This window comes from Cucumis melo, chromosome 2 (assembly GCF_025177605.1).
Source record: "Cucumis melo cultivar AY chromosome 2, USDA_Cmelo_AY_1.0, whole genome shotgun sequence".
In the NCBI taxonomy this organism is placed as follows: Eukaryota; Viridiplantae; Streptophyta; class Magnoliopsida; order Cucurbitales; family Cucurbitaceae; genus Cucumis; species Cucumis melo.
The window spans coordinates 1,525,563-1,550,536 of record NC_066858.1 but is presented as its reverse complement, the minus strand read 5'-3'; the positions used below and the strand labels follow the sequence as shown (position 1 = coordinate 1,550,536).

Below are 24,974 nucleotides of genomic sequence, written 5' to 3'. Positions count from 1 at the left end.
AAATATTTACACTTCATAGAAAAATCAAACTGAATTTTGTCTTTTAGTAGTTTTGTTCTATAAATAATAAATAATTTATTTTTTCTTTTGTTATTTAAAAAGAAAAAACCTTATTTTTATTATATAAAAATCAAATTTAAGAATGTAAAATCAAAGATATAAAATTAATCTCGAATGATTAGATATATATATTTAAAGTGATTTTAAGGGATTTTAGCTATTTGAAAATAATGCATACTACTTGATGAAATAGAAAGAAACAAAAAAGATTTTCTTTATGGAAATTTTTGGAATGGGCAGGAGTTATTGGGCTGGGCCCATTTACATACATTAACATCCATCAAACAAATATAGAGTTTGCATCCTCCCCTTATGGAGTTTGAAAAAAACTTTATTTTAGTATTACTTCTTGACAACTTCAAGAGATTATATATATATATAATATATATTACATCACTTTTCATGTGTGAAATTTTTTTAATATGTTCTTATTTTTAACCCAAAACAAGTAAATAATTGAAATATCGACTTTTAGAATAATAATTGACTTTTGTGATTCAGACTGTTCTCTCCATAAAATTTGAATTTCGTTCTATTTTAATTCTCATCCAAATTATATACCTCACAAATCATACTATCCAAAGAATCAACATGTGTGCAATCAAATGTCAAATTCCAATTCAAACTAGGAATTTGATTTAATTAAAAGAAAAGAAGAGACAATATATATATATATATATATATATATATATATATATATATATATATATATATATATATATATATATATATATATAACATATTAACATATATGCACTTTTTAGCTGGCAAGTGAGAATTTATTCTTTGTACTTCAAATTCGAAAATCTTTTCTTCTTATTTCTTTGGAAGAATTATTCAATATGAGAATATTGAATAATTTATATATATATATATATATATATATATATATATATATATATATATATAATTTTTTTGTTTTTTTGTAACTCCTCTAATCTTTTATTTGTTGTCTTTTACCCCATGAATCAATAGACAACCCACTAGCTCCAATTTCCTAAATATTCTCTTCTTTTTTTCTTTTTCCTTTTTTCTTTAAAATAAAAAATGGAACTTATCCACTAGGGTAGAAGATGGAATTTCCAAAACAAAAGCTTGGAATAGTTAGGTTTTGTAATTACATGTGACTCTTAGAATTTTCTGTTCACCATTTGTATGGATCATATAGTTTGATTTGATATAAGTTTATCTAAAGTTAGTAACATCTCATACACTCTCTAATGCTTAAGTTATTCGATGGTTTACGATATAGTTGTTTGGACATGATAAGATTAGGAGAAAAGAAAAAGTATTTGTATGGTTGACACAAAAGATTAGCCGAATAAGTTGAAGTCAAACCAACATTGATTTAATTTAGGGTATTTGAAATGTATGAAGCAAGATTTTACATCTCACATTGTTATAGTGTTATGTCAAACACATGCTCTAATGTTTATGTTATCGAATATCATGTAGTGTAGTCATTGGGCAATGTAAAATTAGGTTGCATACAAAAGATGCGTAAGCTACTTCATTTATCTAGCTATATCGTGTGTTCGGCTCTCAACTTCAAGTTGGTGAAGTAGGCTATTATATTTAAGTCACTTCATGCTTGGGGATGATTATATAAATGGTGCTTCTGGCTAGCTATTATAACACATAAGTAACTGTAATATTATTATTTTAAATATATTTTTTTGTTACAATGTTTACTATTTCCTACTCATACTTTCTTTCCCACTTTGTTATTGTGTATACTATTTCCTACCAAAATTGAACCAGTTTACACTCTAAGCATGCACCGTTATACCTTATTTGTTATAGTAATTACTGACTATAATAACCAAGTTAGTGTCTGTCAAACACTATGAGGTCTCGACACTGGTGTTTAAGATTTGTACAAATAGTTTGTTGTAACCTTGAGGTAAGATCCCATGCTTTGACCTTACTGTCACTCGCTTGGTAGGGTTTCTCCATGTAAAGTGAGTCGGTTATGAGTCTTCAAATCAACCAATGGCCTAGGTTTATGTAAGTGAGTCATTATTGACCTTTGAAACTCTCCCATGGCATTGTCCCTAGTAAAAGTAATTGCAACGCAAGGAACACCTTTAAGAATAATATGATTAAGTGTATAACAACATTTTAAAAAAATTACAAATATTGCAAAATCTACCAGTAATATAATCTATAAATAATAGATCTCTATTTAGCTATATGATCAACAAGATGGCGAAATCTTAATCCGTGTATCACTGATAAGGCCTGCTAGACCTGCTTTTATTATATTTTTCAAGTTCATTTGCATTGTGTAGACCTGCTAATACTTAATATTATTGTCGATGATCTAATGACACAAATATTATTGTAAGCAAAAATGATTAAAATAAAGGTAAATTACATTTTTAAGTTTATAGGAACAATTGAACTTAAAATTCAAGTTAAATTACAAATTTTGAGGCTTGAACTTTGATATTTGTGTTCAATTTTTTTCAGTTGTGTAATGCTCCACACTCAAGAATGAGAATCTGGATTTGGCAATTGACCGCAACTTTGACATTTCCTTGCATCCCCTTTGACCTCGCTACGCCATCCTTACATGTCTTGAACGTAACGATCCAAAGAGTGAAAGTTGTCCTCACAAATCCTTACTTGTCTTGGGATGCTTCAAGGAGTGAAAGTTGTTACCATAAACCAACATGGATCTGTTCAACATGTTTTGTCCTCACTCTCATGCATCTTAGACAACTTTCCAGGAGGTCTCCGGACATAGAATTACTCAAAGTTAAGTAGTCTTAACTTTGGGGTTACTATAATTGAGCCACAAAAAAAAAAAAAAAAAATCACACACATACACATACACATACACATTGTTGATATAGGTAATAACTTTTAATTATTTAACTCATTCTTAACCTTACTTTCATGTTATAGGATCTTTCTCATTTAGATGTAATATCATTTCAATCCTATACTCCCCTCCTAAACTTGGACATTACAAGTTGTTTTCAAACATAGCAAAATGAACCAACTTATTTACAAATATAACAAAATGTCACTATCTATCATAATAGTCTTGATGATATTTGCTTGTTTTTTTTTTTTTTCTTTAAATCATACATTCATGCACATTTCTTTTACTATATTTGTTCCTCGATTAATAATTAGTGAAATGTAAGGAAGCAGTTATAATGAAGCAAGTTTCCAAACAACTTGAGCAAAGAAAATTTTAGATATATATATATATATATATATATATATCAAAAAAGATTATTTTTTTCTCTAATTTAAAAAACATGAAAACAAAAAACGTTATCAAACTTAAACGGTCGTAACTCCTTTAATTTTTTTCTTCCGTAAAAAACAACAAAAGCAAAATCTAAATGACCTATCTAACAAGTTTTAAATAAAACTTAAATTAAATTTGGGGATAAAAAAAAGTAGATTTTGGTCGAAATAAAAAATACAATAGAACATGTTTTGTATATATTAGGGGGAAAATGGAGAATTGAGAGAAAGAAAAAGGGAAGATTGAGATTGAGATTGAGGAAAGAAATGTGTCATTATTATAGGATTAGATATTTTTGTAGTAAATAAATAAATAATAAGAAAAATGGAAATTGAATTTTGTGGATATTTATGAGGACCACATTGGAATCTTTTTATTATTATTATTATTATTGGAATCTTTTTAATTGAGAATATATTTAAAATTTTAATTTAGAAAAGAAAAAAAAAAACATAAGAAGAAAATGAAAAGGAAAGCACTGCCCATAAAACCATTAAAAACCACTCCAATCCCTATCATCTCATTATTTGTGGCGATTGCCTTTCAACGGTCAAAACCACTTCTCTAAATATCTATTTTTCCTTTTTCATTCTTTTCTTAAATACATTATTATTATTCCTTCATTTTCAACCAAATTAAAATTAAAAAAAATTAATACAAAATTCTTTTAAATAAATTATAATTATTTTAAAAAAATATTGTTTCTTAGAGGTTTAGCAAATGAATATATATATACACGGTTAGATAATGATGCTTTTTTCAAAATGAACATAACTCAATTAATATAGTGTTAAAAGGACAAACTGATAGTTTATATCTATCACTTCAAATTTTGTGATTAGCGAAGAGAGTTATCTCTTCGATAAGATTGTAATTAGGTTTGCACATTCTGTTGCGTTTTTCTAACAACCATTTTAATTTTATGTTCAAAACCTCTTGATTTCAAGAGATTTCGATTCCTTGTAAGATTTTAAATGAATTTTGTTGTTTGTTATTGTAGGAAAGAGATTGATTTACTTAAAAATGTTATTGTCCAAAATGTTAAATTTTGAAGGATTTCAAAGTGAATTATTTTATTGTGATTTTCTATATTTTTATAATTACCATTTGTTGATGGTGAAGCGAACTCACCTTACTTTCACATGTTGCTAATAGTAAATTTGTAATTTGGAGAAGAGGTTGCCTGCAAAACAAAGAAAAGATAGCACACACTAGTGTGGTGCTTTTCCATAGATATTATGATGCGCACAAAATGAGGGAAATATAACTATGAGATTTTCCTCATTCCTTTATTGAGATGGAGATTTATTTCCTTATACTAGTCTAAAATTGAAGGCGTCGAGACCAATTCAGGTTTGGCATCAACTTAAAGGGAATGAACCTCGGAGGTGCCAAATGTCGAGGTGAGCCTTTGGACTCAAGAGGTTTGACTCCCTTAGTCTGGTTATCCCTTTTATATATATATATATATATGAGAAAATTACCTTTTTAGTTTTCAAGTTTTGAAAAATAGATGCTTTTAGTCTTTGAGTTTTAAAAACATACATTTTTAATCTCCAAATTTATAAGAATAGACTAATTTAGTCCCCGAATTTTCGAAATGACCCTTTTAGTTCTTGAGTTTTTAAAAATAGGTTTAAAAAGTCTTTCAAATAACTTTATACTTTTATTTTAAATAATTATTGAAGAATAATTTCTAAAAATCATATGCACTCTGAAACCATTTTTTTTTCTAATTTTAAGTATTATATAATTATTTTTAAAAACAAATCGAACAAACAAGAAAAATACTTTTATGACCTTTTAAATCAACTTTTAAAAACCCAAAGTATCAAATTAGATATATTATTATAAAATCCAAAGACTAAAAAGTTATATATTTTTAAAACTCAGTGACTAAAAACGCATTTTCGTCAAAACTTGAACACTAAAAAAGTGATTTTTCCTAAAATTAATTTCAAATCTACCTTGTTCTAAACCAAGTAGTTAATTTCAACTCATTTCTCAAAATTCAATTCACAAGATTAAAAATGGGTTTTTTTTCTCAAAAATAGGAAAAAAATTTGACAAATTATTTATACTACATAGAACAAAACCACTAAAAGATAAAATTCATTACACTTACTTTTTCTATCGAATGTAAATATTTTGTCATATGTTTTATTTTTGACAATTTTTTTAAAAATTTCTTAAATCAAAATGGAGAATTAGGGAATAAATTGAGTTTTCTAATTTCTATAGTTGAATTTGTAAAAAAGAAAAAAAGAAAAAAGTGATATTTTGTTTTTGGTGCTCTCTCATGTTGGGTGTTTTTAATTTTCCTTTTTATTAAAAAAAAAGTCAAAGTAGTAATATATTTTGTTCAACCAAATATTTTTTTTTTAAAAAAAAAGCATAATTATTGTTCATAAAACAATTAAAATATGTACAATTTTGAATAATTAATAACGTTTAGTTTCTATATTTTATAGCATAAAAAAATAATAATATTATGGGCTCTTTTTTCAACCTGTGGGTACTTATTTGAATTATTAATTCCATAATACTGCCTTAATTAAACCCATTTACCTTTGGCCATTGCTTCATCACCAAAACCAAAACCAAATAAATAAATAAACAAAAAAACCTTTGACAATTTGACCCAAATTTATGACTTTTTGGATTTTGTTAAAATATTGAAAAAGCAAAGCAATTACATGAAAAAAGGTTAATTAGATTAATTATTGTGTTTTTTTTAACTTCTAAACTAAGTTAAGTATTATTATTAGTATTTATATCCATATTCGATTAAATAGATGACATTTTTTTCTAATGTTTTACGAGCATTGTAAAAACTATCAATGAATTTTTAATATTGATATCAAAACCTTTCAATTTATCTTGTTACCTCTTTATAAAATAGCATATAGCATGTTACGATTTCTTTTTTCGAATAATTACTTTAATAAAAAGATATTTTAAAAGTGTATAAATATAAACGTAAGACTATTGAAAATTTGAATGGATCATTTGAATTTGTTAAGGGCAAAAATATTTATCCATACTTCTTTTTCAAACAAGATACCAACGATAATTTCGTCAAGTGAATGTAATCCTCGTAATGTTTTGACGAGGTTACTATATCATATGTATTTAATATCTTTTGAAATATAAAAGATTATGTTTAAAGTGGTATTTTTAAATTATGTTTAATCTAAACTGTATTGGTAAAAATTGGATTAAAAAAAGATGAACTTTATGAAAAATAATATTGAAGAGATGAAGAAGAAACAATGGATAAAGACGAAATAAAGAGGTGGGGGAAAGAAAGAAAGAAAGAAAGAAGGAAAATGGTAATCGGTGAAACGACAGGTCAGAACCGTAATTTCAACTCAAAACTTTGTCCAATTTCCCATCTTTTTCCCTTTCCTTCTTCAAATTCAATTCCTTTACCTCCCTCATGTGCGAACTACAGATTCATTCCATTCCATTTCCAATTTCAACTCTCAATTCCAATCTTCAATCTTCCATCTCCGATACCCTTTTCCCCTTTTCCCCATTCCATTCTTAAATCGCTTCATTCCCACGCTCTTTCCTCTCCGCAATGAATCTCTGATCACTTCCCCCATCGGAAAAAAAAATTATCTGTTTTTCCTTTTTTTTTTTCCTCCCTTCCGGTTAATCGCTTCCGATTTTCACCCCCCTTTAATATAATCTTTTCCCTTGTTTTTTTTTTTTCCTCCAATTATGAAGAAGGTTGTTGTTGGAACGGCTTTGGTTTGTGCTGCTGCTGTTTGTACGGCGGCGGCGTTGGTAGTGCGTCATCGGATGAAGAACTGTGGGAAGTGGAGTAAAGCGATGGGTATATTGAAGGAGTTTGAAGAGAAGTGTAGAACTTCGACGGAGAAGATGAAACAATTGGCGGAAGCTATGGCTGTTGAGATGCATGCTGGTCTTGCATCTGAAGGTGGAAGTAAGCTTAAGATGCTCATTAGTTATGTGGATAATCTTCCCACTGGGTAATTTTATCTTCTTTCACTTATCCTATTTTTTGTTTCTTCATTTTGGGTTCTGATTAAATTGGTAGAAACTCATAAAAAAAAGTGGATGGTATTTTGTTTTTTTGTAGCGAACTTTGATATGAACTTGGGTTTTGTGTAATTGAATGGTGTACTTTACAATGAAGACGAATCTAAACCCTTTCAGGAAAGCGGGCAATTCAACTGAAAAAAGTGAATTTTCCCTTTAGTTCAATCGTTATTTATGTCTTTTCGATTTAAATGTAGTACCAAATGGCATGCTTGAAGTGCTCATGGTTCATTTAGTTAATAATGTACAAGTTGGAGTGATCAAGTATAATTTGAAATTAGTAAAAACTTCATTTTTTTTAATAGGGAACTTTAATATGAACTCGAATTTTATGAAATTGAATGATGAACCGTACATTGAAGATGAACCTGAACCCTTCCAAGTAAACTGGCAATTCCAACTTAAAAAGAGTGAAAATTTCCCTTTATTTCAATCGTTAGTTATGTATTTTTAAAAAAATGTAGAAAAAATGTAGTGCTTCATTTAGTTAATAATGTAAAAGTGAGGGTGATTAAGTATAGTTTGTCATCTCATTACTTGTTATTTGATGTAATCTCCATCTTTCCAATTGCTACAAAAGCTGAAGAGAAGATTTTTTTTCCTTCCCCTTTCTTATTTTTCTTCTCAATACTATTAGGGACGAGAAAGGGCTGTTCTATGCATTAGATCTTGGAGGCACAAACTTTCGTGTGTTGCGTGTACAATTAGGAGGAAAGGATGATCGTGTTGCTAGGCAAGAATTTGTTGAAGTTTCGATTCCTCCACATGTAATGACGGGAACTTCAGAGGTTAGTATTTCTGTTAGCAAGTTGTTTAGGCTAAGATTCCAAGTTCTAAGTTCTCAGAATTGACTGAAGAATGTTTTTCAGGAGTTATTTGGTTTTATAGCTGAAGCACTTGCAAAATTTGTTGAAGAGGAAGGTGATGGCTACCACCCGGTATCTGGTAGACAAAGAGAGCTGGGTTTTACATTTTCTTTCCCAGTTAGACAAACATCTATTGCCTCAGGGACACTTATAAAGTGGACAAAGGGATTCAATATTGAGGACACGGTCAGTATTCTTTACCTTGATATCTATTATCGTTGTGGTGTTTTATACATCCATCTCTTTCTATTTGTTTGAGAAAAGTTTTCACTATGGTATGTATATATAGAAACCAAAAAATGGAAATTAATGTATATGTTAAGAATATTGAACCTGGAAGCTATTGTTTATAACTTTTAGGGAACTTATGTTCTTTTCATGGATCGTCCTCTTTATGTAGTGGTAATCTTGTAACAGAAAGCCACCTTAGCTTTGATGTCATTGTGACAGGAAATAAACTAATAAGGTGAGTGACTGTGATTGTGTTTTGTTCTTACCATAAACATAACACTACCAATAATAAGCTTTCGCCCAAACACATATTATCACAACACTAGGATTATCATAATCCTAGGATTATTATAATCTTTTTCCCCCGTAACTCTTTCTTTCCCCCAAATGCACCCTAAGAGTTTAAAGTGCCTATGAAAGGTATCCACAACCAATTGAAGTGTTGGCAGGTAATCGGTGGATTGATGGGAAAAAAATAAAACAATCAAATTACCTGATCTGTGAAAGAACTGAAATTCTTTGCAAGCATGTGTAACTATAGAATTACTTTATTGGAAACTGAAATGTAGCTGCGAAGTTTTTAACTGTTATCTGATTTACAAGTTGGGAGGATAGATAAATTGCACGAGGATTCATTCAGCTTACAATCCTATTGAAGCAGTAGTCCTCATTCCTAATATAGGAATATTGCTTTCCTTTGCTAATGTAATGTCCTACAAATTTTCTAGACCACATGTTCTCTGTAATTGTTATCACTCGTACAATCTATCTAGTTTAAGATTTCAATATTGGTACATTTCTCGGCTGTTGCATCTTTTCTGGATGTTTTTGATGTAGGTTGGACAAGATGTGGTAGGAGAATTAACAAAGGCCATGGAAAAGATTGGATTGGATATGCGTGTGGCGGCTTTGGTATTGCCTTTTATTCACCATCTACAATATCTTTAACAAGCTTTTGTTACAACTCTGTGATGTGAATTTTCCCCATGAATTTTGCTCCTCATTATGTTGGACATTCTAACTAGTCTATCTGGCTCAGGTAAATGATACAATAGGCACACTAGCTGGGGGCAGATACCACAACGATAATGTTATTGCTGCTGTGATTCTAGGAACTGGAACAAATGCTGCATATGTGGAACGGGCACATGCAATTCCTAAATGGCAAGGCCTTCTACCTCAATCAGGAGAGATGGTTAGTAAGAACAAATGCTGCTATGCTCCGCAGGCACATGCAATTCCCATATTTAACGTTCTTTCAAACTGACAGGTTATTAACATGGAATGGGGTAACTTCCGGTCTTCTCATCTTCCCTTCACCGAGTATGATCAAGCTCTAGATTCGGAAAGTTTAAACCCGGGGGAACAGGTAAAGGTTCTCTTTTCTTTAAGCTACTCGTCTTGTAGTTTTTTTCATTTCTAATTGCGAAGTTGCCCGTCCTATATATAATACATATCTTGTGGCTATCTATCTTACAGATTTTTGAGAAGATGATATCTGGTATGTATCTAGGAGAAATCGTTCGCAGAGTTCTGTGTAGGATGGCTGAAGAAGCTGCCCTTTTTGGTGATGTTGTTCCGCCTAAACTTAAGAAACCTTTCATTCTTAGGTATTGCTCTTGCTCACATGTAGTGGGGCATGCTTTTTAACTGACCTCTTTGTGAAACAAAAACGTAGAAGGTTTTATCTATGTTTCAACTACAAAGTTGGATTATTTGTATTTATGCAGGACTCCGGACATGTCTGCCATGCATCATGATACATCTCCAGATCTGAAAGTTGTTGGAACCAAGCTAAACAACATTTTGGAGGTTGAATAACAATTCCCTTTCTTGTTCGTTCCATTAGTTATGCACCTTGAGGAACTAATTGATCACTTTTTTCTTGGTCATTTGAGTTTTTGTCACTTCATGAAAGGAAAAGATAGCCTAATCTTTTCTTCGGTCACCAAAGCTCACGCCATTGTTGACATCTAAACTTGCTCTTCTGTGTCAGGTATCGAACAGCCCCCTACCTTTGAGAAAAATCGTCTTTGAGCTATGTGACATTGTTGCCACTCGTGGTGCACGTCTATCAGCTGCTGGGATTTATGGGATCATCAAGAAATTGGGAAGAGACACTCCAAAAGATGGGGATAACCAGAAATCTGTCATAGCTGTTGATGGTGGGTTATTTGAGCACTACACTAAATTTAGAAACTCCTTGGAGAGTTCACTCAAGGAATTACTGGGAGAACAAGTTGCGGACAACTTTGTGATCGAGCACTCAAACGATGGCTCTGGGATTGGAGCAGCACTTCTCGCTGCATCTCATTCCCAGTATCTTGGGGTAGAGGAGTCCTGAAAAAAGGAGTCCAATGCCAGCCAAGGTAGCTCAAAAGGATGAAATAGTTCCAATTTTTTTGTTGTAATAGTACTTGTATTCTTTTTCTTACAGACTTGAGATTATTTAGACTTCTTGTTTCAATGACTCTTAAGTCGTTAATTTTATGGCTCAGAGATCATTATGTGGTAGATTTGCCTGCGAAAAGTCCCAAGATTTCGAAGTGGCTCCCTCTATCGTTATGATGTTGGAACCAATGTTGATGGCATTGGGGCACAAGTCCTCCCTTCAGCTCTGACATGGTTAATAAATGGGGACAAGATTTCCCTTCTCGCCAGCGTCTCCAATGAAACCATCCTTCTCCGGTTCCTTTGCCAAATAAATTAGAACCACATGGCCTGTTTGAAGGCTGTCAAATTTCTCCTTTTGAATTAGATCAATCCATCAATGGATGATAGCGAGAACTGTTATCAAGTATACGAATAAAGAATTTCAATTTTCATTCGTTCTTTCTGGTTGCCATTTTGATCTTGTCAATAGTGTTCAATACTCAGAAACTTGGAAGTCGGATCCTTTCACGAGCTTCCAAAATGAGCAACTGAAAAGTGCTTATTTAAAAAACGATGAAGAGAAACCGTTTGGCTCTGCTTGAGCTGAATGAGTTCTCGTTTATTATTATTGTGGTTCTTGTTAAAATACACTCCGACAGATATTGTTATTCAAAATTTACAAAGAAACTGATCCAACCCATCAACTCGATAGCCATTTCTCCTTGGAGCAGTGGCTGGAGCGCATGGTCCTCTTCAGTCTCCACCTTATATTTAACGACCAAGTTTCAAAAACATGTGATGCTGAATCTTGATCTAAAGAGACCATTGAAGAGTACGAGTGATTGTTGCATCTTTCAAGTAATGGTCATTATCGTTTCTCAGCTTATTTTCACTGGTCCTGTTTTTTGTCTCCATGGTTTTGGGGAGCCGAGGTCCGGCTGCGGATCAAGATTTGCAGTGCTTGATTCATGTTCGGCCGGTTGGTTGGCAAACCAGAAGTGCAGATCAAACCCAGTTTGAAAACACTGCACATTTCATCAAGATATTGTGGCTCCTTCACATCCTCATCCAATGCATCGGCTATCGGTTTGCCTTTTTGAATATAATCCCAAGCCCACTCTGCCAGAGATGAGTCTGCATCGCCGTTGAGAGCTTCCTTTCCAGTTGCCAACTCCAGAAGAATGACTCCAAAGCTAAACACATCGATCTTCTCGTTAATTCTTGGTGTCTGAGCATACTCTGCAGTTAGAAGAAAGGGAACAAGCTTTAGTTCGCCCATTAATGCCTCATATCAAATTCTTTGATAGGTTTGAATTGAGGTCTCTTACCTGGAGCTATGTATCCAAAAGAGCCAGCAACGGCGGAGACTGAAGCCGGTTCCCCTTGCTTTATGAGCAACTTGGCTAAGCCAAAATCTGCTATTTTGGCATTGAAATCTGAATCTAGTAAGATATTGCTGGACTTTAAATCTCTATGAATTACCGGTGGGGAGCATTCGTGGTGCATATAACAGAGGCCTTGTGCTGCCCCTACTGCAATTTGAAATCTTGTCGGCCAATCGAGGGCGACACCACTAATAGGTTCTGAGCCTGTAATTCTCGGCGGCGAGTTCTTATGTAGCCACTTATCAAGGCTTTGCTTCTCCATGTACTCATAAACGAGGAGCTTTGAAGTCTCGCAAGAAACGCAGCAGAGGAGTTTGATTATGTTGTTGTGTCGAATTGAACTGAGGATTTTCACTTCCGCCATGAATTGTTTCTCGAGCTTATGGTCTGACTTTCTGTTGTTCCATATTTTCTTCACGGCCACTGTTTCGCCCAAACTATTCACTGGGATTCGATAAACTTTCCCGGATCCACCGCTCCCAATAACGTTGTTCTCCGATAGCCCAGATAAAAGATTTGCCTCCGAGAAATTCAACCTCTGAAATGAGGTCAGCTTCCATTCAACATCTGCTCTGTATCCATTTCTCCTATAGATTTTGATTATGAACAGAGCAGACACTGCAAAGAGTATTACTACAATTACGCCCAAGCTTACGATCAGCGCAAGATGCTGCGACGAAATCTTCCTCGAATTCTGAGTTCTCAAACTACAGCCATCGAGATTTAGAACTGCATTGTTTGAGCAAAGACTCGGATTGTTCAAAAAGCTTCTTGCAAAGATTGCATTTTCTAATGCAGATGGGATAACCCCGGACAGAAAATTTGAAGACAGGTTAAGAAAATTCAGTGCCAACTTCCCCAACGAAATCGGAATCGACCCAGAAAGTTGATTCTCCGAGAGATCAAGATCATTAAGGTTCGGTAAGTAGCCAAGTTTATCCGGTATCTCACCGGAAAGACGATTTCCATTCAGCTTAAGACGCTGCAATGATTTCCATGAAAAGATTTTCTTTGGAAGCTCCCCATTTAGTTGATTTCCATCGAGCGAAAGCTTGTACAACTTTGAAAGAGCGGTTAATTCTTCAGGAATATTTCCTGTCAACAGATTGTTACTTGCTTCAAACTCGGTCAAATTCCAAAACGAAGATAACTCCGACGGAATTTCACCTGAAATTTTGTTATTACTGATTTGGAATCTCGCAAGATTCTTCGAAACCGTCAGAGGAAAATCACCGGTGAAAGAATTGTTGTTCATCACTGCATAAGTCAAATTCAGAGCAGTCCATAAACCCGCCGGTATTTCCCCTGAAATATTGTTCTCGTGAACATCGACAATAATCAAGCTATCGCAATTCCCAAGAGATTTTGGCAACTCGCCACTAAGATTATTCTCATAAGCAATCAATCCTTTCAGTTTACCACCGGAGCACAAATGCTCCGGTAAGCTTCCGGTGAGTTTATTGGAATTCACTTGAAAACCTTCGAGGATCAAATTCCGGCCGAAATCTGGCGGCAGAGTACCGTTTAAATTGTTGTCGAATAATCTTACGTCCGTTAATAATGGAAGACGGCCGATGCTTTCTGGGATTTCTCCATATAAATGATTTGTAAACAGAAGCAGAGCCGTCAGGTTCTGTAAATCGCCGATAGCCGCCGGAATTCTTCCGGTCAAATTATTTTCGGACAAGTCGTATTCGATGATGCCTTTAGAATCAATCCGTTGAGGAATTTCTCCTGAGAGATTGTTCTTGAACAGATAAACAATACTGAGGTTCTTCAACGTAAACAAACTATTGGGTATTTTCCCAATCAAATTGTTCCTCGACAAATCCAATTTCACGAGAGCCGTCAAATTTCCAATCCATTCAGGAATTTCACCGATTACGTTCGACTTTGCCATCCACAAATACGTCAATTTGCTCAATTGCGCAAAAGTGGAAGGCAATTCAGCCGGTTCCAGTTGCAAATTGTAAGCCATTAACAATTCTTCCAAATTCAACAAGTTACCAATCTCAGATGGGTAAGTCCCATTAAATTGATTAACATAAAGATGAAGGAACCGGAGTTCAGACAAGCGAGAAATCGATACCGGAATTTCGCCGGAGAAGCTGTTTCCACCGAGACTAAGAAACTGGAGGCGAGACAAGCGGTCGACATCATCAGGAATCGGCCCGGTGAGTAAATTCTGCGAGAGGTCGAGGTAATTGAGATTCGAACAACTGTAAAGAGCGGTGGGAAAGCCACCGGTGAAGAAATTGAGTTGAAAATCAAGGTGGGTGAGATTTTTGAGATCGCAAATGAAAGAGGGGATGGTTCCGTTCAAATTGTAGAAAGAGAAAAACAGAGCAGTGACGGAGTTGTTGGTGCATTGAACCTCCGGCCATGAACAATGAGAAACATTTGAGGAAAGCCAATGGGTGATCGGTGCTTGGTTTTTCCAGAACCGATTGATTCGGAGCAAAACAGAGTGTTCTCGTTGGTAAAGCTGGGAATTGACATGGTGGAAACAGAGGAAGAGGAGGAAGAAGGAAATGGGTTTCAGAAAAAAGAAAAGAGAAAGAGAAGAAAGAGATGTCGTCATATGGAGAAGTTGATTCGAAGGTTTTCGGCTATGGCGGATTTGTTGTTATTAGTTTTTCATGTGGTAGAAATTTTGCAGGTGAAGTGTGAATGTAAAACGAAGCTTCATAGCCGAAGTTTGAGTTTTGCTTCTAAATTTCGCCTCTTAAATTCATATAAAACGATTCCAACATATTTTATTTATTATTTTATTTTCCACTTCCATTTCCAAGTTTTTATCTTTATCTAATAATGATTCGAGGATAAGTCTAACGATGCTTTCGATTTCATAAATGTATCAATTTAAATTAAAGAAAATTCAGTGTAAATCACGAGAATCTTCCATATACTTATAAGGCAAAAAGAAATTGAACATCATATCAACTGTAAGAGTTCATGTTAATTGAGTTATATTTATAGTTTTATTTAATCCAACTATCGATTCACTTTTAATTGGTTTTCTTTTCTTTAAATATGGTTTCGAGCGTACAAGAAAACTTCTACTTCCTCTTTTCTTTCTTTAAGAGTCGTTGTTTTTTATGTGGTAGATACAAAATTGTGAATTAGAAGTCTCTCTTTTCTTTTTCTTTCTTTTCATATTTAATCTTCTCTTACAATTGAAGTTTTTGTAAAAGACTAAACCTATTTTCGAGTTTGGATAAAACAAACCGACGCATGTTAGTTTTCTTTGATCTTTAAAACTTTGTGTTGTTATTACTAACTTGGCTAGTTCGTCGTGTGAAAGGAAAAAATAATGTTTAATATACTTTTGTTCGATATGTTATCTCAACATCTAGTTCATACCTTTTTAGAGAAAAGAATTGTTTCTATGGTCAATCGTTTTACTGATGAATAGATAACATTGTCTCAATTGTGTATACTAACATATTGATGTAGACATATATTAACATCAAATTGTCTGGATCGTGGAAATCAAGCAAGGCTAACATTGTCAGCAAAATACGTAATATGGTTTCAACTTTATATAGCTAACATGATGTAGACATACATCAAAAATCACATCGTTTGAATGTGAACATTGAGAAAGGTTAATATTGATTGTAAAATACTGTTTTAAAACTTAAAAGAATTAAAATATTACCCGTATGTATGTAATTTATTCCACTATGTGATATCATTCTAATCCATCCATAGGTCCCACAATTCTTTAACGATTATTTTATTGCGAGCAATGAATTTACTCCACTTTTATAAATAAAAAAGTTTCTCAATCTTTTAAAAGTTAATAGAGAAGACAGTTAAAACGAGTATAGATCAACTGATATTACTTAATCCATTGTATTAAGTATAAAGGAAAGAGGGAGAGAAAAGGATGGGGGAGGAAATTGCATGGAAAGATGAAACAAAGAATACTTAAATAAAAGGTTTGAAAAGTCAAAGTTGGCGATTGGTCAATGGAACATGTTCAAGATTCAAAAGCAAACCCTAATAAATGTTTTTTTTGGAAAAAATGAAAATAAACAAATAGGAAAGCTCTCTTCTTCCCTTTCACTTCACTTAAAAAATAAAAGAATTCATTCCTTTTTAAGTCTTTCCAAAAACAAAGTCTTCCACTTCTTAATATCTAATACAATAATTCCTCTACTTAGCTTTACCTCTCCTTCAAAGCTTCTTAGATTGCAATTGTCTTGCCTATTATTGTTATTAGGGTTTATTCGTTTTTTTTTTTTTCGAAACGTAGATAATTAAAATATTTTGATATAAGATAATTAAGGAATTTTTTTTTTAATCTTTATAATAACAAAAAACAAAAAGAAACACACATACGCAAAAAAATCTTAATCATAGTTGTCGAGACTCAATAAAAGTTAAAGAAATATGTATACTGAATTTAGAGCTAGACTATAATATCAAATGAGAGACATTGCAACCCTAAAATTTCAAGTATGGTCTTGACTTATAAATTTCATATAAAAAAATTATAGATGATTTCCTTTTTGAAAGGTAGGAGAAAATTACAAAAGGAGAGAAAATGTGCAAATGACCCACGGAAAAACCTTGAAGGATTTGTATATGACCCACAAAGAACATCATAGTCGAACAACCCTAGAGGACACATGAAGGACCTCGAAGGAACCCAAAGTGATTCAAGTTTGGAATTATGCATATTTTCAACGAATTAACGATATTCATAAGGGAACTCTTGAGAAGTTGACGAACAGATAATATCATTTAAACATTAGTTACAACTACTCGATGTGTAACAGCTCAACGAGTTCAAAAATTTAAGAGGTGCAGTTTATGAGTTCAAACATAGACGATCAAATCCATTGATCATAAGTACTAAAATGATGTATTATTTCAACTCTTTTCAATAATATAAATTTGAATTTGATTTAATTTTCGAGATCATCTATTATTATTATCATCGTCATCTTTTTTTAATAATTATTTTTAAATTAATATTTATTACTATATTATTTTTCAAGAAATTTTCCTTTTTCATCTCCAAACCCTACACGTGTGCACTATGACTAATTTATCAAAGTATACCCTTTTCTTTTTCTCGAAGAAAACAACAAATCTTGAAAGGTTATCCATACGTTTTCTTTTCATAATTATTTTTATATTTTGAACACTTAAACTTGTAAGAATTAAAATTAATAAATTCCAACCTCTAACCATTTGGACATAAAAATCGTTACGATATCAATAAAATTTTATTGATAGATCAATTGTAATAAGTTTATATTATAATCATATTTACTTATAATTATAAATTTTGTTAGATTTAATGTTACCATTATCTCTATCTCTGTTTTTAAAAACGCAGTAAAAATATTACAACAATATTGATATACAAGATCATTTTAATTTTATTAAAATTTATGAAATCAATGTTAGTTGATTATTCAAGAATCTATGTTTAAAGCTCGTAGGATTCTATTTCAAAAGGTGAGCAAACCAATGTAATTAATAAAGTGATTTTCAATACATTCATTTACATTTCACAATTAATCTTATCAAACGCTCTTTTCAAATATATATATAAAAAAAAACATTAGTCGTAAATATTTAAGTTTAGCTCAATGATAATTGACATAATCATGTTTGAATTTTCAAATACCTAATTGTTGTATACTAAAAAATATTTTTAACCCACTTTAAAGCAATCACAAACACATATTCAATTAACCGTAACGTTTTTTAAATCTTTCAAATTAATTAATAAACATTTGAATATTAAATAAAAATTCAATAAAATCTAAATCTTAAAATTTAGAATTTAAAAGGTAATTAATTCGGAATTTAAAAGGTAAGTAAATAACATTTTTAAGTTTTAGGAACCAACAATTTTGTTGTTTCATTATATATATATATATATATTATATAAAGTGAGAAGAAAAGGTAGGGAGAAACTTGGGGCAGCAGATGGTATTTGACCGCCACACACTCTTTTTAATATCATTCATACCCTTTTCCATTCTTATTATTATTACAAACCTTTTCCTTTCCACATTATTATTAAATTCTTTCTTGAATTCCCTTCCACACTTCAATATTATATTTATTACTTTATATTCCATTATAATACACCAAACCATTTAATTCCAATGAAGTTGATTTAAATATTTAATAAATCGACCATAATCGGTTCAGTATCAGTTTGGTCCTAAAATCGACTCCAACTGATTGATACTCACTACTAAAATTGTGTATAGCTTGAAAGAAAACATGTGAGTGAAGACAATAACTAATGTTGGTTAAGGACTTGTGTTGCTTTGAGAATTGAAAATTGAAAACCAAAAATTGGTTAAAGACAATATCATAATTTCCAAGCATAATTGAAAACCAAACCACTCTACCGTTCAATTGGAATTTTGGACCTCAAGAAGTTTATATATAATTGCACTTCTTTAATTTAGGATTCACACTTCTTAATAATTGCAAGGTGGATTTTTTCTTCTTTAATTTCCAAAAAGAGAGAGAAAAACAAAAGGAAGACTTTTTGGTCAACGGACCAAATCTCCCTTCAATCACTCACAGAGGAGTCTTTGGTCTTCTATTTACTATCACCTAAAATCACCACTATACCCCTAAATGCGTCGTTTTCCTTCTTCTTCGTTGCTGTTTATTTTATCTGCTTCTTCTTATTTTCTCGGTTGTTTCTTCTTCTTCGTTTTTTCTATGGGTTCTTTTTATCGTTTCTTTGAGCATCAAGTAGCGATCCATATGGTATATAGCGTAGAGCGTAGAATAATATCAAGCATCGAGTGAACTTTTGAATCAAGTATGGAAGGTAAAGTATAGAGCATAAACCATAAAGTGACCTTTTCAAAGTTAAATCAGTAAATTTGCAAGGTGTTGACACAAAATGGAAATCATTTTTCATTCAATTTCAAACGAATATTAATTTATACTTCGAGCTTTGGGTTGTATCAATTTACCGCCGGAGCACATATTTCCGGTGGTTTTATTGGCAGTAAATTGAAAGCCTTGAAGGATCAAATAACTGAACAATCTAACGTTTGATAATATCGGAACACGGCTGATGCTTTCCGGTATTCGTCCGGTCAAATTATTTTCCGACAAGTCGTATTCGGTGATGTTTTCGGATTCAATCCATTCAGGAATGTCTCCGGCGAGATTGTTCTTGAACAGGTAAACAATTCTGAGTTTCTTCAATTTAAACAAACTGTGGGGGATTTTCCCAATCAAGTTGTTCCTCGACAAATCCAATATCACAAGATCCCTCAGTTTTCCGATCCATTCGGGAATTTCTCCGATTAAATTCGACTCTGCCATCCATAAATACCTCAACTTCTTCAACTTCGCTAAACCGGAAGGCAATTCAGCCGGTTGGAGATTTGAATTGTAAGCTATTAACAATTCTTCCAGATTCAACAACTTTCCGATTTCAGATGGGTACGTCCCATTAAATTTATTAACATAAAGATGAAGTTGTTTAAGTTCCGACAACCGAGAAATCGATACTGGAATTTCGCCGGAGAAGCTGTTTGCACCGATATTGAGATACTCGAGGCGAGACAAGCGGTCGATGTCGTCTGGAATTGACCCGGCGAGTAAATTGTGCGAAAGGTCGAGGTGATTGAGGTTGGAACAATGGTAAAGAGTGGTGGGAAAGGTACCGGTGATGAAATTGAAGTGAAGATCAAGGTGGGTGAGATTTTTGAGATCGCAAATGAAAGAGGGGATAGTTCCGTTCAAATTGTAGGAAGAGAAAAACAAACCAGTGACGGAATTATTGTTGCATTGAACCTCCGTCCATGAACAATGAGAAGCGTTGGAGGTGAGCCAATGGGTGATCGGAGCTTGGTTTTGCCAGAAGTGGTTCAATCGGAGTAAAACAGAGTGTTCTTGTTGGTAGAGCTGGGAATTGACACGGTGGAAACAGAGAAGAAGGAGGAAGAAGAAGGAAATGGGTTTCAGAAAAGAGAGAAAAGAAAGAGATGTTATCATCTGGAGAAGATGAAGAAGGTATTTGGCTATGGCGGTTCAAAGAGAGCACTTACTATACTTTTGTTGTTATTAGTAATTTGACTAATTCTTCTTCATGTAAAAAGGAGAAAAGTATTTTACAAACATATGTTGGATTTATTATCACAACGTCTACTTTCTATCATTTTAGAGAAAGAGAAATCTATTCCCCACTTCTTGATTTCTAATTAACTTTTGTTTTATGGTCAATTTTTTTTCCTACCGATGGATATGTTAGACTGCTTCAATATATTAACATCACATTGTCTCGATCGTAGAATTAAGCAAGGCTAACTAACATCGATATCAAAATACCTGAACTTTAATATTGATTGCAAAATTGAACAAAAAAATTTAAATTAATGGGTGAGATAAATTTAATCAAAGTAATTATAAAGAAAAATAATTTTTTAAGATTAATAATTAAATATATAATAAAATGGTGTAGTTGATGGTTAAGAAATCTATGATTCGTATCAATTTCTTTTTTATGAAAGAAGAGGGATAGACAAATGGGTAGGAAAATAGATGGGAAGATAGAAAACACAAAATATTTAATAAGATGTTTGAAAAGTCAAGGTTCGCAATCAGTCAACAGAACATCCTCAAAATTCAAAACCAAACCCAAGAAATTTATTATTTCTTTAAATATAATTGTAATAATAAATAAGTTCATATTAATATAAAATCTAAAATTTTGTTATTTTTATAAATATTTGGGTTTGTTTTGTTATATTTGAAAATGCTTTTATAATATTTCGTATAAATATACTTTCAAATATTTGAGATAAAAAATAAGTGTTTGAAAAAAGATTAAAGTGATTGTCAGCCGTTACAAAATGTTTTATTTGGTCTCACACTTACCCCTTTGAGCATGTGCTTCGGGCTAATTTATAGTTGCACAAGATTCGTTTCGGTCTCATTTAAGTAGGTACCAATGGATTTACCATTCTTTATCTTCAATTGTAATTTGAGACATATGATAGGTTAGTTTCTAATTAGAAATGACCATTAACATGTTTGATTAATTTTCAAAACTTGAGCTTAATTTTTTTTAAAAAAAAAAACACAATTACCAATACAGTCACGAATGATTGCTAAATTAAGTGTGGATTGCCCTCAAAGGAGCTTGAAGTTTAAACACCAAATGCCATCCACTTAGAAAGCTCAAGCATATTCCATAATATTAATTATTAGTAAGACGTGCGTCTAACAAGCTAAAACACCATCGATAAGAAATGAGAGTAAAAATAATACTTGGTACATTCTATAGCAGTATTCTACCCTCATTATTTTGTAGCTCGTACAGTTGTCCAACTCAACTCAACTCAAAGTTTACCCTTTTCTATCCCAAACATTTTTAAGAAGATGGATGAAACCCGGATGTGTGAGTATTTCTCAATAAAAGAAAACTTCAGGTTGAATATATCAAATGGACCAACCATAAAATTGATGGTGACTAGGAAACCCAGTTTTTGAAAACTGTGTTTGAATTGATCCTCATGTTCTAAAGAGGCCCAGATGGCCCTACTAACACTGTCCATAGTTGGAGTTTCCTCAGTATTTACCAGAGAGATAAAGAAGATGTTTTTCCTTTGTTTTTTTATAAATTTTGATGCATTTCTAAGCTTTAATACATTCAAAAGTGATGTCTCTTTTAGTCTATCCAACAAGTGTTCTGTTGTGCTAGATCACATACAGTATCTTGTCCAACTAGTGTTGGAGTGTTCATCGTTAACTAAATGTGTGTCCGCACCTTTAACAGTAGGAATTACATACACTCTAGGACCCTCATCTTATATCCAACTCAAAACCTCCCATATTCTAATACCCATTAGAGGATCCAATGAATTCAATGGACTTTGATGGCTCTCATAATTTGAACATGAAATAAATTTCTTAAGCTACATTAGAGAGTGTTTGAATTCAAAGATGTTTCAAGAAATTCTAAAACCAGGTTTCTTGTTGTTTTCCCAGTTAAATTGGTAAAAATAATGTTCCTCAATTGATTGAATGCTGTGTTCTACAATCTTATTGTTACAGATCACTATTTCAGAACAACAAACAATAAAAGAACACTTCACCCATTGCAATTTCAAGTCAGCATGAATCATAAAATTCCAATCCTACTTCACTTTCCCTAAACAAATCAAAATCTTAGAATAAAGAATATTTACTTGAACTCGAAATTTGGCACCGGCGGTGAATCGAAGCTCTCCAAAATCTTCGTTTCCCCATCCCCACGATTTGCCTCTGAATCCTTTTTCTGTCCCCCACCGAACAATCCTCCGAACCACGACCCTGAACTTGCATCTGAAGATCCCGGACTTGCCGACGAAGTTCCCGGTGGCGTTAGTCCCGGAATCTGATCCATAGGATAACCAGGGACGCCTGCCATAGCACCGGCATCGTCGATCATAATAGGAGCGTTCTGCGGTTGACTAAGAACCTTATTAAGCATGATCCCGGCTCCCTCAATCAAAGCCAGCAAAACACCGCCAAACAAAGCCGAACGGGCGGAGGCGCCGACGCCCTGACGCATCTGGAGGAAGCCGCCAGTAGCAGCACCGGCTATGATCGAGTTCCATGGATCTTCCTTCTGACGGAGGTAGACCATGGAGCAATCGAAAGTGGAGAACAAGCCACCCCAAACGGCAAAGCTACCGCCAATACGAGGAGCATTCATTCGGACGGCTTGAGAACCACCAAGAAGACGAGCACCTTTAGGAGAACTGTAGATGCCTTTGAGGAAATGGAAGGCGGAGCCACCGACAGCGCCCATGCCGAAGGCGCCACCGATGTCGTCGAGGATCCGATCTGGACAAGGCTCTCGAGAAGTCTCGGGCGTTCCCATGGAAGGTAAGGTTTTTGCGTTTTGTGTGGGCGGAGGTTTGAAGAAGACACAAAGTCGGCCGAAATTGGGAAATAGGTTTTCTTTCGCTTTGGTTAATGGAAGGTTTCGGGTCAGACCCGACAATTACTTCAACATTAATTATAAGTCGGCACTTTTCTTTAATTTCCATTTAGTCCCTAATTTTATAGAATCTTCCAATTCTTACCCTGTAATTTTATTTACATTTCTAAACTTAACCTTTAATGTATACTATGTATTCTCAAAACTTTGCTATTACATGTTTCTATGTTTAGGCTTAAATTTGTAATACGTAATTGCAAGTGAAGTTATACATGTGACACTGAATGTTGTCATGTCAATAGATTCTCATTGTCTTCGAGATCCACATGTCATGTTGATACTTTTCATTCCTAAATGTCCTCATAGAAAAATAGAAAGGTATTCAGTTGGCTCGGAGGTAAATGACGCAACGTAAGGTGAATTGAAGTTGACTGAAATTTTGATAGTTTTCAACTTGAATCAACGACCATGGCATGGAGGAGGCAAACCGTCACTAAACTACCAACGGTTTTGATCGGTGGGTAATTTAATGGGATCCGACAATTTATGAGTTGCACCCTTGGTTTAAAAATAGTTGTGAAGTGAATTTTTTTTTTAAGTTGATTTTAATAGTGGAGACTATTTGTAAAATCGAAGTTGAAAGTAATAAATATTATGAAAAATCAATGCATACTCTTAAAACGTCTAGATTGTATCAACTAAAATTTCAAACTAATTTGTGTGAATTTAAATCATTGAATGAATTAACAAAGACCTTTTGTTGGTAACTAGAACTCAATATGATATGAGAATTGCAAATGACTCAACAACTCATTTCAAACTCTCCAAAATTTCTCTTTTGCCTCCTTAGGCTTTGGGCTCATTGGGCTTGAGATGAGAGTCACCCCCACAGCAAACAATTTACATGATTCTCTTGGGAAAGAAAATTATAAAGGTAATAATAATTAAAATGTTATTGAAAAATTATTTCTTTGCTTTTAGTATTTGATCACATGAGATTTTTGGAGGAATGAGATCATTTCTTGGATCATTTGTTCACACCAGATCTTTAGAGAAATGAGAGCAACATGAACTTTAGGTGGACTTGGGTCCATTTGCTTGTTGAGCTTGGGCTTGGGCCCATTTTTTTTGTTAGGCTTGAGTCCATTTGCATGGTAGCTTGGACTTGGGTCCATTTTTTTTACGGGCTTGAGCTTGGGCCATTTGCTTAGTGGGCTCGGGTCCTTTATTTATTTGACCTAATTTTTCATCTAGGATTTGAACTGGGTTGGATATGAGAAAACTTGACTACCCAAATCCAATCAAATTATAATCATTACAATTTTGTTGTGCTGACATGACGCGATTTAATTGGCTAAAATTTATTGTTCAATATTATTATTATTAAAAATAGTTTTTTAATAGTAATTTAATTAATATTGGTATTATAAAAGAATGTCATGCTCACAACAACAAATTTTTAACTATTTTAATGAATTATGCTAGCTAAGGGATTGGAAGGGGTCATCATTTAAATGTTGAGACTTAATTGCTTGATTTTGAAATGAACCTCATAATCAATAAGCTTATAAGTTAATGATTAGCATCGACGAATTTAGTATAAGTCAAGGAAGGCTCGAGCCTCCCTCAACTTTATCACCTTTATATAATAGTGATGATTCTGTTTGTTAGCTCCCTTCCAACCCAGGTTTAAATCTTATGATGATTAGTTTAATCAATTTAGTCGTTCAAAGTTTTAGGCTTCTTGTTTCATTTTTTAAAATATTTATTTCATATTGTTTAACAAGCTAACA

General features: G+C 33.0%; 3 protein-coding genes across 4 annotated transcripts; 1 reads left to right on the top strand and 2 right to left on the bottom strand.

The window, feature by feature from the left end:
- The first annotated feature begins 6,664 nt into the window (after nt 1-6,664).
- Nucleotides 6,665-11,322, top strand: LOC103492265 (hexokinase-1-like). 2 transcript variants are annotated; one of them, XM_008452564.3, is made up of 10 exons: nt 6,665-7,323; nt 8,031-8,181; nt 8,263-8,445; nt 9,328-9,402; nt 9,530-9,685; nt 9,761-9,859; nt 9,970-10,100; nt 10,221-10,302; nt 10,487-10,859; nt 10,989-11,322. In XM_008452564.3, exons 1-9 carry the CDS (start codon nt 7,052-7,054, stop codon nt 10,832-10,834), a joined length of 1,497 nt encoding a protein of 498 aa, XP_008450786.1. In that variant the 5' UTR covers nt 6,665-7,051; the 3' UTR covers nt 10,835-10,859; nt 10,989-11,322.
- Nucleotides 11,323-11,450: 128 nt separating this feature from the next.
- On the bottom strand, nt 11,451-15,021 carry LOC103492264 (receptor-like protein kinase 5). Its single transcript, XM_008452562.3, has 2 exons — nt 12,192-15,021; nt 11,451-12,102 (listed from the first exon to the last, which is right to left on the bottom strand). Exons 1-2 carry the CDS (start codon nt 14,827-14,829, stop codon nt 11,753-11,755), a joined length of 2,988 nt encoding a protein of 995 aa, XP_008450784.2. The 5' UTR covers nt 14,830-15,021; the 3' UTR covers nt 11,451-11,752.
- A 7,228-nt stretch (nt 15,022-22,249) lies between these two features.
- On the bottom strand, nt 22,250-23,233 carry LOC103492263 (mitochondrial import inner membrane translocase subunit TIM17-2-like). The gene has a single exon (XM_008452560.3). The coding sequence runs from the start codon at nt 23,119-23,121 to the stop codon at nt 22,441-22,443; it is 681 nt and encodes a 226-aa protein (XP_008450782.1). The 5' UTR covers nt 23,122-23,233; the 3' UTR covers nt 22,250-22,440.
- Nucleotides 23,234-24,974: the final 1,741 nt, after the last annotated feature.

Excerpts from the sequence above, each read along its gene's own strand:
- LOC103492265 (XM_008452564.3), top strand. The coding sequence starts at position 7,052 with ATGAAGAAGGTTGTTGTTGGAACGGCTTTGGTTTGTGCTGCTGCTGTT. Across the intron at positions 10,101-10,220 it reads AAGAAACCTTTCATTCTTAG|GACTCCGGACATGTCTGCCA; the intron begins GTATTGCTCTTG and ends GTATTTATGCAG. Across the intron at positions 10,303-10,486 it reads AGCTAAACAACATTTTGGAG|GTATCGAACAGCCCCCTACC; the intron begins GTTGAATAACAA and ends CTTCTGTGTCAG.
- LOC103492264 (XM_008452562.3), bottom strand. The coding sequence starts at position 14,829 with ATGACGACATCTCTTTCTTCTCTTTCTCTTTTCTTTTTTCTGAAACCC. Across the intron at positions 12,103-12,191 it reads TTTTGGATACATAGCTCCAG|AGTATGCTCAGACACCAAGA; the intron begins GTAAGAGACCTC and ends TTCTAACTGCAG.
- LOC103492263 (XM_008452560.3), bottom strand. The coding sequence starts at position 23,121 with ATGGGAACGCCCGAGACTTCTCGAGAGCCTTGTCCAGATCGGATCCTC.